Source organism: Ahaetulla prasina, chromosome 3 (genome assembly GCF_028640845.1).
Source record: "Ahaetulla prasina isolate Xishuangbanna chromosome 3, ASM2864084v1, whole genome shotgun sequence".
In the NCBI taxonomy this organism is placed as follows: Eukaryota; Metazoa; Chordata; class Lepidosauria; order Squamata; family Colubridae; genus Ahaetulla; species Ahaetulla prasina.
The window spans coordinates 46,470,108-46,487,896 of NC_080541.1; the positions used below are offsets into that span (position 1 = coordinate 46,470,108).

Consider the following 17,789-nt stretch of genomic DNA (forward strand, 5'->3'; position numbering starts at 1 on the left):
GATCTTCCAGATGCAGAGTTTGTCTCCCAGTTGATGTCAGAGTAGTTAAAATCCCCCATTACTATTGTGATGTGCTTCCTACATACCCTAGTTAGCTGCCTAGCAAAAAGTTCATCTGTTTCCTCTGATTGGTTGTGTGGCCTATAGTATACACCTATGATAATGTCATTTCCCCCACCTTTAATATTGACCCAAATGCATTCAAGATAATTTTCGTCATTGTTATGCTCTATTTCTGTAGAGATGTAGTTATTTCCTATATATAGTGCAACTCCACATCTTTTATTTGGTCTATTTCTTTTAAATAATTTAAAACCCTCTAGTTGTATGTTCCATTTGTGGGTTTCATCCCACCAAGTTTCCGTAATGGCAACAATATCATATCTGCCCTCATTTACTGGAATTTCTATTTCTCCCTGTTTATTCCTCATACTCTGTCAATTGGTGTATAGCCATTTGAGTCCATTTTGATTTACCCTGTGTTTACTGTCTATATAACCTGTGTTGTGCCTGACTCCCCCTACTTTCTTGCCACCTGCTTTATCAGTGCACATGGTATGGCACTCACTATTAAATGCTTGGTTTTGCTTAACAGCAAAGTTGATAATCTTACCCACACAAACATCTGTTACATGCACTGATAACCCTATTAATTTTAGATTGCTGGGGACGGAAATGTTCTGTATCAATTAATTCTGTCCCCGCAGTTCAGTTTAAATGTTTATCCAGAAAATCTGTGAATTTAATGCCAAGTAACTCAGTCCCTTTCTTTGATGGATGCAAACCATCTCTTTTGTACAGTTTTTCATTGGATCAGCTGCAGACATCATGACTAATAAACCAAAGCCTTCCCTTTTACACCACTCCTTTAGCCACACATTAAACTCCACTACACACTGGTCTTTCCCTTTTTGTTCCTTATAAACTGGTAAAACCTCTGAAAAGATAAGCCTACAACCTATACTATTAAGTTCATACCCCAAGTTCTGGAAATCATTCTACACAGAAAGTATATCTTTTTGGGACAGATCATTTGTGCCAAGATGTATAATAATAATAATAATAATAATAATAATAATAATAATAATAATAATAATAATAATAATAATAATAATAATAACAACAACAACAACAACAACAACAACAACAACAACAACAGCAACAACAACAACAACAACAGAGTTGGAAGGGACCTTGGAGGCCTTCTAGTCCAACCCCCTGCCCAGGCAGGAAACCCTACATCATGTCAGACAGATGGTTATCCAACATTTTCTTAAAAATTTCCAGTGTTGGAGCATCATAATAGCATCATCATAACAGTCCTTACTGGCATTATTGACTATCTTAAAAATACACCTCTTGTCTTTGCTGGCAGTAGCACCTAGCAGACACCTGACCTCTTTTGCTGTAAGAGGCAACTGCGTAAATGTCAGAAAAATCCTATTCGAATAGTTGAACTTTATATGGGCTTGATCAGAGTTATTTTAATTGATGGCAAGTATGTACTTTTATTTAACATCAGTTTGAATTGATTAATTCTGAACACAGTCACATCCCAACTTATAAGACGGTGTTGACACTTATACAGGCACATTATTCTAGTTTGTTTTTCACCACTAAATAATTTCAGCTTGTTTTTTAATTGACTTGTACAGCTTAAATGTTATATTAAAGATGGAAATAATTCTTAAAGGGTTTATCTTGGTCTGATTTGTTACGTCTCAAAAACCTGGCATTTTAACAGGAATGGGTAGATTTTTTTATAACCAGATTTTTATGTACTAGTTCCTTTTTAATTAGAACATTTAAATGGAATACTTGGATGGGATTATGTAATTGGTTTGTCAAATCTTTTTTGAATAAAATATAGATTATTATTAGCTGACAATTGTTTTTGAAATGAATAAAGTACACACTATTAACATATTATATAGTAAAAGAAATACTAGGAAAAAACCTTTCTTCAGTTAACAAATAAATGAAATTTAGAATATACTGTATGGCAATAAATAACAGCATCTCACTCTCGTGTGCGTGCGCTGTATGTATGTATGTATATATGTATGTGTGTGTGTGTGTGTATATATATATATATATATATATATATATATATATATATATATATATATATGTATGTATGTATGTATGTATATATGTATGTATGTTTTCGTAGGTTTTCACGGGTATAGGTATGTGGAAACATCTTGAGTTCTGGGAATGTGACCTCCTGTAGTGGTAATGGGCTTCCTGGAAATGTCCTGAGTTCTGGGAATGTGACTTCCTGTAGTGGTAATGGGCTTCCTGGAAATGTCCCGAGTTCTGGGAATGTGACCCAGCCCATAACCACTACAGGAGGTCACATTCCCAGAACTCAGGATGTTTCCACACAGCCCATTAACCAGGTCGTTACAACACAAAAGACTAGGACCACACTCACACAGGATGCTACGAAACAGCCGACCAATTTGCAAACACCCACTCCATCTACCAATCAAGATTCAACCACACAGCCAACCAACCCACTCACAGCAACACTCCCCACCTCCCCACCAGTATTTACAGAGGCGGCAGCTCCGACCACGCTTTGCTCGCACAAGCACGAAGCCAAAAGCACCCGCCTGAAGATGATGAATGAGACCTCGTTGAAACATAGCCAAGATACTCTCAACCTTACACTGAAAAAGCCCCGAAAATGCCAAGACCTACATACCTGTACCCGTGAAAATCTACGAAAACACACACACACACACACACACACACACACACACACACACACAGATGGACAACAATCAGGAAATCCCAAAGCTGTAGACTAAACTTAGAAGTTGAATAAATAACATATCAACAACGTAAATGACTGCCATATTCCATATTACTGCAGGTAAAACAACAAGGGCATATGTGAGTAATCATCAGAAATTAAGCTCAACTCAAGGAAAACTTTATACTATTTTTAAAGCTATAAATATAAAAGGGAAGGGAAGAAGAATGGCTTATATATTTTACCCCATTTGTAGCATTCTCTCTTCCACTCATGGATTGAAGTACAGCTTTATCAAGACCAAGTTTTAAGCTTGCTTTGTCAAACATTTCCCTTTCATAAGAATTCCTTGTTATTAATCTGTAGATCTTCACTGATTTGCTCTGTCCTATCCTATGACATCGAGCCTGAGCCTGGAAAAATATAAAATGAGATGTATTTTTTTAAACAGATTAAAATAGGTAGTAAAATGAACAAATGTTAGAACAACGTGTTGTTTTAAAATTTTTGAAGTGTTCAAAGAAAACATATTATCTGAGCAATAAATTCTGGAAGAAGTGGGGCACTAGGGAAATGAATGTGTCAACTGCCTTTTACAATATTACCTGAAGATCATTTTGAGGATTCCAATCTGAATCAAAAATAATGCAGGTATCAGCAGCTGTAAGATTAATCCCCAAGCCACCTGCTCTTGTGCATAGTAGAAAAACAAATCTGTCAGAATCAGGTCTGGAAAACCTATCAATAGCTGCTTGACGAAGGTTGCCTCTTACTCTGCCATCAATTCGTTCATAAGGATATCTACAAAAACAAAGTATTAATAAGGTATACCCTCCATGCCAGTAATTCAAGACTGAAAGCATTGTTCTCAGAAAATGCATCTTTTCTTCTTACTAGCTTTTATAACTTTGCAGCTCAATTTCTGTTCTAGCTATAAAAGGAAGTATATAAGAAATAAGTGAGCAGAAAGAGCAGTTATAAGATTTCTTGCTTCAAAAATGTATGTCAAATTGCTGAAAATTACACAAAGTTACAGAAAACAATGTTACTGATATAATTAATTGGCTATGTCTGACCCAGAATTAAGAGCCTAAAAATTGTTCCAATTGAAAAAAATATTATTATTATTATTATTATTTATTATTTATTGGATTTATAAACCGCCCTTCTCCCGAAGGACTCAGGGCGGTGTACAGCCAAGATAAAAAAGAACAATATACAGTTAAAATACAATTAAAAAACTTATTATACAGTATGGCCGAATAATTAAGAATTATGAATCTAAAAACCCCAATTAAAACTAGAGAGAAAATTTAAGATTTAAAATTCAACAATTTAAGAAAGCCCCGCACGAACAAACAAATATGTTTTCAGTTCATGAAAAGTCCAAGGTCAGAAATTTGACGTAAACCAGGGGAGTTCGTTCCAAGAGTAGGCCCCACAGAGAAGGATCTTCCTCTGGGGGCCGCCAGCCGACATTGTCTGGCAGACGGCACCCTGAGAAGGCCCTCTCTGTGGGAGCGTACGGGTCGGTGGGAGGCATGAGGTAACAGAAGGCGGTCCCGTAAGTACCCAGGTCCCAAGCCATGGAGCGCTTTAAAGGTGGTTACCAAGACCTTGAAATGCACCCGAAAGGCAACAGGAAGCCAGTGCAGTCTGCGCAGGAGAGGTGTCACATGTGAGCTACGCGTGACTCCCTCTATCTTATTTCTAAAAATAAGAAAACATTTTTGAAAATCTAAGGTTTATTAATTACTATTTTATGGACTTTTATAAGAGTCTGTTACAGTCTGTTAAAAAATGGTTTTAATCATGGTTTATTATAAAAGCATTATCGCTTTGAACAAAGCTCCCACCACTCTTTGAGGGAGATGGGCAGTTTAGAAATGTAAAAAATAAATAAATAAATCATGAAGTCTAAAGTAAAAGGTTATATACTATGACTCTGAACAAAAAGAATTAATGAGTGTTATTTTGTTTAGGCAATCTTCTACTTTATTGTAAAATATTCCTTCTCTGGGCAACACAGGCTAAATCTTTAATAGAATAATTTATAGAATTTATTTCCTAAACTTAAACTAAATTGTTGTTCTCACCGTCTTTGAATGAGGTAGTCTTCCAGTATGTCCAAGCAGCGCACCATCTGGGAAAAGATAAGCACCCTGTGGCCACCAGCCTTCAATTTTGGCAGCAACTTGTCAATCAGTACTAGCTTGCCAGCAGCCTGGATCATTGCCTGGAGCTGAAAATCTGGAGAGTCAGGATTGTGTGTTTCTTTAAACTCTTCCAAAATTTTCTCTTCAGCACCTGCAGAGATTGGACAGCAATATGTGAATATGCTAAAGGTTTTATTGATAAAACTATGAATTTACTTCCAGTTCTCCATACAATGTCTAAGAGTTTTATGTGTAAATGTGTATTTATATATTTATTTAAATTTAACATGAAAAATACATAAATAAGTACAAACAATAAAAGCAAAGCTTCCAGCAAACAAGTTTCACAACAACATAGAGGTGCCAAGCCAGAAGTCATAACAAATTAGGGAGCAGTGAGTGACTGAATAATTAATTAGCAAATTAAGAACATTAAGTACAATATATATAACAGTGAACAGAGAACGTAATGACAAAACCTTTTTTTTCAGAATGTGTTTTACATACTATCACTAACCATCAAAACTATAGGTTACATTAACTGAATTCTAGTATAAAATGTATCTCAAAATTGAATGACTTCCATATCTATCAGGTAATGACTACTTTGTGGCAAAATAAATTAACTGTAGATCATAATCACAATAAAAATATCCCAATAAAAATGGGTATAGATAAAAACTAACAAAATAAGGGCCACACACAGCAATTTATGGTTCCTCCACCATTAAATATGAGTTGTCTCATTGGAATTCAGTCAGAATCTGGGAGGTTTGATCAAACGGAACAGCAGTATGTTAAAAAAAAAATCAGGACATCTTAAAATCATTATTACAAGGGTGTTTGCTAGCTTAAAATATAGCCAATTTGTTTTTATTGTAATTAATTTTATCTTAATACTGAAAACAAGAACATAATGACACCCACATCCTATAAATGAAAAGAAATTAGTAAAAGTAATTTAATGTAGGAAATAAGCAGTATCTTATAGCAGTAACATTTGTGCAATGAAGCATTAGAATTCTGTTGTATATCTTAAAATAGTGTGTGCTAGACACGACAGCGGAAAGGAAAAATCCACACCAACAATGGAAAGCAGAAATACACACTTATTTTTTAGATAATTATTTCTAATCACTATTATAGTGTATAGAACTAATTTGGTTTAAACAAAATTACATTTTGATCTATCAGAAACTTCACTTATTCTTTTTTTATTGAATGAACCATGATTATAGAGAGCCACGGTGGCATAGTGGTTAGAGTGCAGAAATGCAGGCTACTTCTGCTGATCACCAGCTGCCAGCAGTTTAGCAGATCAACTCTCACCAGGCTCAAGGCTTGACTCAGCCTTCCATCCTTCCAAGGTGGGTAAAATGAGGACCCAGATTGTTGGGGGCAGTATGCTGACTCTGTAAACCACTTAGAGAGGGCTGTAAAAGCACTGTGAAGAGGTATATAAGTCTAAGTGCTATTGCTACTGCTATTATCTATATAAACAAGCTGACATGATTTTTTATTATGTGATTCAGTTCACATGTCTGACGTATCTAGGCAGTCCTAAATTTATTGATGTATAAGCCTAGTGATGACAAAAAGAAATGCCCTTTTAAAAGTAATTAGGAAATCATTTCTTCAATGAAAATAATGACACCTGGCTTGAAGATACAAGAAAGACAGCTGATTATTGTCATAAGGCATTGATGCAATCATTCAAGTAAGTTGGTATGTATTTAAACCTGGCATTTGGAGATTTACAGCCTCCTCAAAAATACAATTTGTTTTAAAATTGAGCTTGTAAATAATGTAGATTGTTAGTTGTGTTTTAACTGTGTAAGCTACTGAAATTCATGTGTAAGTGAGATGGGTGGCCATAATACACAGATAACTACAGTCCTTACACAATGTTTTTATAAAATAAGAGAAAACCAGCATACCATTTATAAGGTATGGATGGTTGCAACATTTTCTCAGTTCCATCATAGTGTTTAACAGATTAGGAACATTTGCTTGACCACCTCCTTTTGACAAAAATGCAAAATTCTTTTCAAGAATAGCTCTGTAGTATTTTTTCTGAATATTTGTCAATTCAACTTCAATAATAGTTTCTTCCTTGGGTGCCAGGTTTTTCTCCACATCTTCTTTCAGTCGTCTTAACATCATTGGTTTTAAAATTGCTTGAAGTTTCTGAACCTGATAAAATAAATGTTTATATTACAATTTTCAATTCCTATTATAAATATCTTTATATAATATGTACATCTTTCCATAATTTTCTATTATGCTGCAATTTTTGGAAAAATGGAAATATTTCCATAATTACTATTATCATTATCAATAGCGTTTACAGGATAACTTTATTACAGTAAGAATAACTTCATTACAGTAAATGCTCTATTTAACAGATGATTTGGGGAAATGAGTTTCTGTTAAATCCAAATATCCATTAAATCAGAATTTGCATCATTTGCATAATTACATAATTGACATGACTAGTGCCATTTGCAATAAAATTCCAATTTAATAGAAACATGCTTGATATAATGCACATTATCTTGTTAATGGAATGAAGTCTGAACTGAACATTCGTCTTGTTTATACCAAGTCTGGTAAAAAGAGATCTGTTAAACAGATTGTTTACTATATTAACGTGTACTAAAAGATTGTATTAACTAACATAGAACACTCAAACATTCAGAGCAATTAACATGCACTGGAGATATTACATGACTAAAGAAGTCTTAATTATATGAGATTTAATCATGCCTATAATTGAATAATTAAATTATAGTAAATAAAAAGGCTCATGTGATATAATAGTACAGCCAAATCCTTATAGACTGCACTATATTTATTAAATAATATATTATCTTTCTGCTAAAATGGGATATAACACTTTATATTGCTATTGTGTGAGCTGGAGGGCTAGGGACAGGGGTTATTCCTCTGCCCTGGTCCTATTAGACCTCTCAGCGGCGTTCGATACCATCGACCATGGTATCTTGCTGCGCCGGTTGGGGGGATTGGGAGTGGGAGGCACCGTATATCGGTGGTTCTCCTCCTATCTCTCCGACCGGTCGCAGATGGTGTTGACAGGGGGGCAGATGTCGACCGCGAGGGGCCTCACTTGTGGGGTCCCTCAGGGGTCGATTCTCTCGCCCCTGCTGTTCAACATCTACATGAAGCCTCTGGGTGAGATCATCAGTGGTTTCGGGGTGAGATACCAGCAGTACGCTGATGACACCCAGCTGTACTTTTCCACCCCGGACCACCCCAATGAAGTTGTTGAAGTGCTGTCCCGGTGTTTGGAAGCCGTACGGGTCTGGATGGGGAGAAACAGGCTCAAGCTTAATCCCTCCAAGACGGAGTGGCTGTGGATGCCGGCACACCGATTCAGTCAGCTGCAGCCGCGGCTGGCTGTGGGAGGCGAGTTATTGGCCCCAAAGGATAGGGTGCGCAACTTAGGTGTCCTCCTGGATGATCGGCTGTCGTTTGAAGATCATTTGACGGCCGTCTCCAGGAGGGCCTTCCACCAGGTTCGCCTGGTTCGGCAGTTGCGCCCCTTCCTTGATCGGGATGCCTTATGCACAGTCACTCATGCGCTCGTTACCTCTCGCTTGGATTACTGTAATGCTCTCTACATGGGGCTCCCCTTGAAGTGCACTCGGAGGCTTCAGTTAGTCCAGAATGCAGCTGCGCGGGTGATAGAGGGAGCTACACGTAGCTCCCATGTAACACCGATCCTGCGCAGGCTGCACTGGCTGCCTGTGGCCTTCCGAGTGCACTTTAAGGTGTTGGTTATGACCTTTAAAGCGCTCCATGGCTTAGGACCTGGGTACTTACGGGACCGCCTGCTGCTACCACATGCCTCCCACCGACCCGTACGCTCCCATAGAGAGGGACTTCTCAGGGTGCCGTCCGCCAAACAATGCCGGCTGGCGGCCCCCAGGGGAAGGGCCTTCTCTGTGGGGGCGCCCACACTCTGGAACGAGCTTCCCCCGGGTTTACGTCAAATACCTGACCTTTGGACATTCCGTCGCGAACTGAAGACACATTTCTTTATCCGCGCGGGGCTGGCTTAAATTAGATTTAATGTGAAATTTTATCAATTTTTAAACGGGGTTTTTAGTATGGAAATTTTTAATTTTAGGCTAATTTAAATAAGTTTTTTAAATGGTATTTTAATCTGTATATTGTATTGTTTTATCTTGCCTGTACACCGCCCTGAGTCCTTCGGGAGAAGGGCGGTATAAAAATCAAATAAATAAATAAAAATTAAAAATAAATAAATAAAATATTGGTAATATTTTGCATAATTCATTTAAAAAGCCTATTTATCAGATTTATAGATCTAATAATCTCCAGATGTACTGAATTAAAGATAAATTCCTAGCTGACATTGTTCAAATGTTTCAAATATTTTTTAATTTTTTTTTGTTTTTAAATACTTGATATTATTTTGCTTTGTATTTTAAGTATCACTATAAATATTAATACATTTTAAATAACAGGCTGACTCTTATATTTCAGTAAAGTTCACTAAATAGTTTACATTTACACAGAATCTCTTTAAAAGTTACAAATATTTTTTTTTAAAGTTTATATTCACTCTGACAATAATAAAGTGTAAAACCTCCTATAAGTAAAATAGTTTGGTTCTAATAAAAACAAAACTGTTACTCTGAGGAATTTTTCAAAATTGGTGACTATTATAATTGGAAAGAAATATTGTGGAATAATTTACCTGTTCCTCAGTTTTTAGATCACCAAATTCTTGCATGAAAGTGGTTTCTGAAGGAAAACGACTTGGTTCCAAGAAATGGAGCAAACTAAAAAGCTCTTCTACAGTATTTTGCAAAGGAGTCCCTGTTAGAAGCACCTTGTGTTCCTGCAAAAAATAAAACAATGCATTTATTCATTTATTTTGTATTTTTATTTATTTATTAAAAGTTTATGCTACCCATCTCCACTACAATGGAATATTTCAATCTGTTCCATTTTTTCCTATTGTATTTTAGATATTTTAGATGTTTGAAGTGTACAAATGAATTGTAGGTGTGTCTTAAGCAGGAAAATTGTAATGACAAGAATGTTAACAAAACTGGAATTCAAATGGACAGAATTAAAAGACTTTTCTCTGAGATTTAAGAATATCAATACCCACCAGGTCCATCATTTTGAGACCTTCTAGCAGCTTACAATTTCTGTTCTTCAGCCTATGAGCTTCATCGATGATCACACATCGCCACGGAATGTTACGGAGCTCAGGACAATCAGTCAAAATCATTTCAAATGTTGTAATGATGGCATGAAATCTGTATGATCCTTTAATTGCACGACCCTAAAAACATAGAGATTATTACGTAATTATTATATATGGTTAAACCAACCTTATCCATGATTCAAATGATTTCTTTCAAAACAAAAACATTCACTGACTAATGATGATAGAATTGTGGATAATATCTAAATCCTGCTCTTAAACCTAAACCTCTTAAACCCAAAGAATTTACTTTGGAAGTTGAAAGCTACTATAACACTGCGTATTTACCAACAGTATCAAATGTTCTATGGAATACTGATAATGTGACAATGTAGGAAGAGAGCCATATTAATAACTTGGATCTGCATAAACAATCTGCCGTCTCCCCACACCACTCACCCTAACTTTTTTTACTTTTATTTTATTTATTAAATTTATATACCATCCTTTTAGCATAGAGCCGACTCAGTGGCTTACAGAGTAAAAACATCAAAGTAAAACATTAAAGTATTAGGATGATAAATATGAATATTAAAAATATTAAATTTCTATCCCGATGAAGGGAACTGCAGCACAGAAAAGCTTATGCTTTTTAATAGTTGGAAAAAGTGCTACCAGACTTCCAGATTTTGATAACATAGAAAAATGTACTTATAGATCAATCTTTGTTTAATCAGAGTCGAAAACTGTATTCTACTGTTTTAAATCTCCTGATTTAGGAAACCTTAATAGAGTTATATTTATGTGTGCAGAATTTATGGAAAACACTTCCCTTTGACAACTTCTTTTCCAATCCTTACTTTAAATTTTGAAACAATGAGGGGTAATAACCAACAAGGAAAAACAGTTATTTGAAGTCATATTTTATTATACTAATAACATTTACCTGTGGGTCTTTGAAGTACATTTCATATGTCTGAATCATCCTTCGACTGGCTTGGCTCCCATGATACACAACAACATTCAACTCTGTCCAGGTACGGAATTCTCTTTCCCAATTGGGGATTGTAGACAATGGGGCAATAACCAAAAATGGACCATGGATTCCTTTTAAATATATCTCATAGAGAAATGTAATGGACTGGATAGTTTTTCCCAATCCCATTTCATCTGCTAAAATGCAGTTGCGTCTGCAATGAATAAATGTTCAGTTCTGAAATTATAATTCAGCTCCTCAAATGAGATTTACAAAACACACTTCCTTATTTATTTGACTGTAATAATCCTATGAATCATAAGGACATTTACTTTTGAGAATTAAATAGTGTCAATTCAAACATCCTTCTTAAAACAGAAAAAAAACCTTCAAGGTTTAATACAAATTCATGCACAGAAAAAATACACACATGCGAGGACGTGGGAGAGAGAGAGAAAGAATATAGTCACAGAAGTTGCCATTTTTACTAATTAAGATCATTAAAAAACCTATATTTTAAAATATTCAGGGATATTAAATTTGAACAAACTATACTGTTTTACAATGAATGCATGTTACATACGTGTTGTACCAGTTGAAAAGAAGCCAGTTTACTCCTTCCAACTGGTATTCCCTGAGTTTGTTGTTGTTTTTATATTCTCTGGAACATTCTGATTTCTTCCAGTCATCAGCAGGAGGTCGCTCCTATTTCAAATGCAGCAAATCATATTAGTGGTTTCCACAAACCACATTATTAACCTACTATTAAGAAACATTTTCAATAGAAAGCTAAATCTTACCACACGTTCTGTTTCTGGCTCCCTAGCCACTAGTTTCTCATATTCTTCAATCTTAGCTTGATCTATGTCTTGCTTTAATTCCCATGTGCTGTCTTCATATGGAAGTGAACACCATTTCACCAAATAATGAGTCATAGGCTTTAAGAGGAAAAAAGCAAATAAAATGATTATGTGAAAGTCAATTAATATGATCAATGGCACTGTAATTTTGTAAACTAAATAAAACTTAGCATATTTCATTGAACTTCTATTTTCAATGTAAAAACGGCACATAAACCAAGAAAGTACTTTGTTACATCACTTTTAATGTTACTGATTACTAATCCATAACCCCAAATTTTTTACTAACTATCTGTGAATTCACCAATGACTGACCTTAGAAAACTAAGAAAGGGCTCTCAGAAGAATACACAAAGGTAAGTGTGATGAATCAGTAAAGAAAGTGGTTTTCTAGGAGTGCAGTTGCAATCGTTATGGAACCAGAAGTTCAAATGGTTTTGAGATGGGCCAGGTTGAGCACTGGGGAAAGATTCCAAGGCAGCACAATAGCAATAGCACTTAGGCTTAGACTTGAGCAACTGAAAATCATACCCCTGTAAGTTGAAACTACAGCTAGATCTTTTCTTTTTCCTTTAAACATCAACAAAAATGTAGTTGAGTTCTCTCTGAAAGCTCTAGCAGGCCGAATACTTTTTCTATTTTTTAAGCGTAAGTTTTCCGTGTAGAATATTTTGTGAAATCTCACATGTGTTCTACTGCAAATGAGAAACATGAAACTGATCGTTTCCAAGCCATATTTTTGAGCATCATCACATCTTGATGAACCATTTTTTCTTCTATCCAAACATGTGCAATTCTTAGAGACTGCCTGGACAAGTCCTTGCACTGTTTTTTGGCAAGGTTTTTCAGAAAAGGCCATTGGATGGATATGGATGAATCAATACATATCCAATATACAGTATAATAAGTAGCTCTATCTAATTTGAAAGTCTGAAAAATCACCCAAATAGGGATGATCAATAGGGTGCAGAATTACTTAATCTGGACTACTTTTAATAATCCCTTATTTTGTATCAGAAGAAACTTGAAAGTTGGTGTGGCTTGAATATTCTTAGATGTTCCTCTTAGTTTATATAATTATGAGACTCTTGCCTGATTTTTTTTAACAGTAACAGAGTTGGAAGGGACCTTGGAGGTCATCTTATCCAACCCCTTGTTCACGCAGGAGACCTGTACTAGGGATCTGAACTGCCAAACTGCCAACCTTTCTGATCGACAACCTCAGTGATTTAAGAACACTGCACTTGCCATGATGATAGTGTTTGAAGCATTGGTATCTATTATCAATAGAAAAGGAGTTACAAAAAGCAAGAACAATCCAGATTCTGCTACACAAAGCCCATGAAACTTAAGGAGGTGATCAAAGATAACAGTTGGCTTTTGTTTAAATTGAAACCTTCTAGAAAAAAACAGGCCCGCAATATTCTCTTCTGGATAATGGCATAATTGCACTAATTGCAAGTATATTGGGATAGGTTCACTTGAAAGACGGTAGCTGCAAATTAGTTTTGAGATAAGACCCCAATGGACATAGTACTAATAAGGAAGGAATCCCACTGTTCATATCTAAAATATTCTAATGAAATAGATAACCTATTTGGGAGAAAACTGTCACTCTTTTATAATTAATCAGCAAACCAAATCATTCTCTAAGTGGAGAAAAACAGAATGGACATTAGCTTTAAGTCTCTGAAGCAGAAGTCCCATCAACAATCAAAATCCAGACATACTGTAAAAACATGATGATTCACTGGATGAACAGATTCTCTATCACACAGCAAAACTTTAGAGAGCCATCATTTTTCAAGGAACAGCAGAAAATTAATATGGATTATTAAGCACTCTGACTACTTTATAATTTACTGGTGATGGTGGGAGCAATGTAATTGTAAAACAAAGTATCAATCCAGTCTATTAAGGTAAACCAGCTTCATTTAAAAAGAAAAGCTAAAATAAAACCTATGAAATTTGGCTATTTGCAGATTGGTATTTGCATCCAGAAGATGAGGAATCTGATAAAGATATTTTTTTCCAATATTAGACTAAAAACCTTACTGAAATAATTCAGAGAGACTCATTTTCAAGTTGTTCTATGGCAAACAAACCTTAGTTTTTTGCATAGGGCAGTCTGTGACTTAAACCAAGCATTAAAGAGAAGAACAGAAATAGTCTGTGTGGTTATTGTGGGAGATCAGTATTCATAAATCCACTATAATAGAATTCCAACCATAAAATTTCAACAGAATGAACTAAAAGAATCAAAAGTTCTACTTGGAATCCCAGCTTGGTCTCCTGTGGATTTGCTGCATGAATCTAGCTGATTTGAAGAATGTCTTATGATTTGATTCATCTAATAGCATACAACTTCCCCTGAACAATATCATGTTCCATAAATACCAAAATTTTGGTTTCTGACGCAGCATAGCATGCTCATAATTAGCATGGTCTTCTAACTAAATATACCATAGTAAATCCTCAACTCAGATCCGAGTGTCCTGTGAGAGTTCTTTGAAATGAAGCCATGTGTGGTGCTGAAGGGCAACTGAACTTCTCAAGGCTTTTGCAGCACAACCTCTGGAGGGATGAACATCATTTATTGTTTAGCAATGTAAATTCCCTCACCAGTTGTTATCTCCTTGTTGTCAAGAATAAAAGTGAAGACAGAGGAAATCTTTTCATAAGGAAAATGCAGGTATTTAGTAAGGCAAGTCTAGTAATTTATTGTCCTAAGGAACAATGAAGCAAAAGAATAAAATTTCCAATTTACTCAGTCAGATTTTCTCCCTTTGTTTTCCACCAGACCTGAACATTGCTAGTTTATGGCTACTAAGGTTGAGATGTTTTATGTATTATTGAGTTTAAAGAAATCACAGTCCTCCTCCAACACCTGATACAAGTTTTCAAGCCTCTTGGATCTTGCAGATACTTTTGTTTTAAGCAAGACTGATTGACTGACTGATTCATTCATTCATCATATGGCACATTTTAAGCAAGAATTTGTGGCCAACAAGTAACATTGTGGAACATTGTGTTAGCTAAAAATACCACATCCTAAATGGTCTACCTCTAGTTTGAACAATGTCACATTTCAAATAATTTTTTCAGTGTATGATCTAATGACTTCACCAACAATATCAGTGCTTAATCCCCTATGTCTGCATTCAAATTTATTTCAATTTATATAATCACCCATTCACTAAATATGGGCAAATAATAAGGGTTAAAAATTATACATACATACACGCATGTGTATACACACATGTATGTATGTATGTGTTTTTATAAAAATACATATAAAACCAGCAAAAATATAAGTTCTGTATCAGTGATCCCCAACGTTTCTGGCTTTGCAGATCGGCGGAGGGGAGAAAGGGGATAGTCCATGGACGCAGTGGGCAAGCAACTGCAGCTCCAATTGCGTGAGTGGCAGGCATATGTGTCCACCACTTACACAAATAGAATTTTGTATACTATAGCCGTGATGGCAAACCTATGCGTGCTGTAAGTGGCACGCAGAGCCATTTCTCTGGGCAGGTGGAGCCATTGCCCGTTGCTCTTCTGGGTTCCAGTGTGCCGGCCAGCTGGGTTTCATGCGTACCAAAAACTGGAAGAGCAGCTGCCCAATGTGCATGTGCACTCCAGGAAGATGATTTTCCTGTTTCCAGAGTGTGCATGTGCACCAGCCAACTGGTATGATTTCTGGCGCGCATGAGTGCATGAAGACCAGCAAGAGGCCCGCGTGCCAAAAGACGTGGAAAGGGGATCCTGGCGGTCACTTCCTAAGGAAGCACAGCAAGGTAACCCGGGGCTTCCCTCCTTCCCTGTCTGCACGGGCTTCTTGCATGACCCCAGGTGGTCTGGACTAGCAGCTGGTGAGGGCAGGGTGGTGTGGGTGGGCTGCCTGCGCTGATGACCCCGTGGCCTGGGCTCCTCCCACTGGGAGACACAGGCCAATCAGGTATGGTTGGTGGGGCTTTGGCGAACCGGCAGCCGTTGAGCTCCAAATGCGCAGCTTGCCTGGGCTCCTCCCTGCTGGAAGCCACAGCATGCTGAGCAGGTGCGGCTGGTGGGGCTTTGGAGGACCGGCAGCTGCTGAGCTCCGAATGCGTGGCTTGCCTGGGCTCCACCCTGCTGGGAGCTACCGTACCCTAGCTGGTGGCAGCGCTCTCAGCCCTGCTGGGGAAGCTCCGAACACACAGCTTGCCTGGGCTCCTCCCCACTGGGAGCTGCCATTCCCTGGCTGGGGCAGCACTCTCGGTCCCGCCAGGGAAGCACCGAATGCGCAGCTTGCCTGGGCTTCTCTCCACTGGGAGCCGCAGGCCGAGCAGGTGGGGACGGGACTGGCTGAGCACGCCGTCAAGCGGAAAACCCAAAGAGGGGCATCCTGGATACACGTGCTGCCCTTGATGCTTCCCCAACACCTGCCTGCCCCTGCCGCCACCGCAGCGCCTTGTCTACTTCCCCAGCTGCTCTTCTCTATGTGAGAGCTTGGTGGCTGGAAAAACCAGGAGCTGCCGCTTTCGCCCTGCCTGGTGTTGCAGATCTGCTCAGCTCAAGTTCATAGAAATCATATGGCGACCCTTGAAACTTCAAGAGGGAACTGGCTGCGAGACCGGGAGGTGGTCTCTGGCAAAGCCAGCCCGATGGGGAACTGAAAAGAGAGGGAATTTTCCCTTCTTCTGCCCAGCTCATGGGCTGTGGAGTGGCTCTAGAGCCGGAATTTGCTCAGTTGATGATCAGGCAACTTCAAAGCTTCCTGCTAAACATGTTCGTTTTTTCGCCCGTCTTCTTTCCCCTTTTAAAAGGGCTGCACTTGTAGGGGGGAGAGATCTGACTAAAGAGTTGTGCTTGCAGAGAATTAGAGGAAACCGGGAACAAATCCTGAAATAGTTTTTATAGAAAATCGCCACTAACGTTTCCACTGTCAAATAAAGGGGGAAACCATTGTTATACTTAAGCGTGGAAATGACAGGATGGCTGTGTCGTGCTGTCTGAATATCACCTTTTTACAAAAAATTACACTCAAGGTACTTTTGCCTGGGCTCCTCCCCATTGGGAGCCGCCATAACCTGGCTTGGCCAGCGGCACAGTGGGGGGGGGCGGTGAGGGTGCCACGCCGCTTGCAATTGGGCCCATTACCCAACCCCCATCACACCTGCTGCTGCACTGCCAGCCGAGCTAACACTGGGGAAGGAGCAGCAGGATGGGCAGCCAGCCACCCAGCCAGCAAATGCTGCCTCATGGACCTGAGCTGGCTGGTTGCTCTTGTTCTTGCTCCTGCAGCTGCCAAAGCCCTGCCAGCCGCACCTGCTCATCCTGCGGCCCCATGAACCTGAGCTGGCTGGTTGCTATTGCCCTTTCCCCTGCAGCTGCCAAAGCCCTGCCAGCTGCACCTGCTCAGCCTGCAGCTCCCAGAGGGGAGGAGCCCAGGCAAGCTGCATGTTCGGAGCTTTCCCAGCGGGGCCGGGAGCACTGCCACCAGCCAGGGAACGGCGGCTCCCAGTGGGGAGGAGCCCAGGCAAGCCGCGCATTTGGAGCTTCCCCGGCCAGCGCATGGTGCTGGCAAGATGGCAGGGCCAAGAGCACTACCCACAGCCAGGGAAAGGCTGTATCGCCAGGGACCGGGCCGGTACCTAGTTGCCCTCTGGTAAGAGGCGTGCTGGCCCTCTTGGAAAAAGTGGGGGGGGCACATACTTGGGGTGCACGTGCAGTGCGGCGTGCATGCACAGGGAGAGTGTGGGAGGTTATGTGTGTATGCGCAAAGAGGCATACACATTGCATTATGGGTGCTGGCACGCGGGAGCACAACAGCGCTCACGTGCTTGGACTTTTG

At 38.7% G+C, this 17,789-nt stretch overlaps 1 protein-coding gene across 7 annotated transcripts in view; it reads right to left on the reverse strand.

Annotated features, from left to right (window-relative positions):
* Positions 1 to 17,789, reverse strand: part of CHD7 (chromodomain helicase DNA binding protein 7) — a 210,996-nt gene that overhangs the window by 34,145 nt on the left and 159,062 nt on the right. For all 7 annotated transcript variants that reach the window (XM_058176202.1, XM_058176198.1, XM_058176200.1 and 4 more), the window contains 9 exons: positions 11,897 to 12,034; positions 11,680 to 11,801; positions 11,067 to 11,310; positions 10,082 to 10,258; positions 9,662 to 9,805; positions 6,855 to 7,110; positions 4,858 to 5,068; positions 3,367 to 3,562; positions 3,007 to 3,174 (listed from right to left, as the gene is read on the reverse strand). In XM_058176202.1, the coding sequence (XP_058032185.1) occupies positions 3,007 to 3,174; positions 3,367 to 3,562; positions 4,858 to 5,068; positions 6,855 to 7,110; positions 9,662 to 9,805; positions 10,082 to 10,258; positions 11,067 to 11,310; positions 11,680 to 11,801; positions 11,897 to 12,034 (1,656 nt within the window). The remainder of the gene's footprint in view (positions 1 to 3,006; positions 3,175 to 3,366; positions 3,563 to 4,857; positions 5,069 to 6,854; positions 7,111 to 9,661; positions 9,806 to 10,081; positions 10,259 to 11,066; positions 11,311 to 11,679; positions 11,802 to 11,896; positions 12,035 to 17,789) is intronic.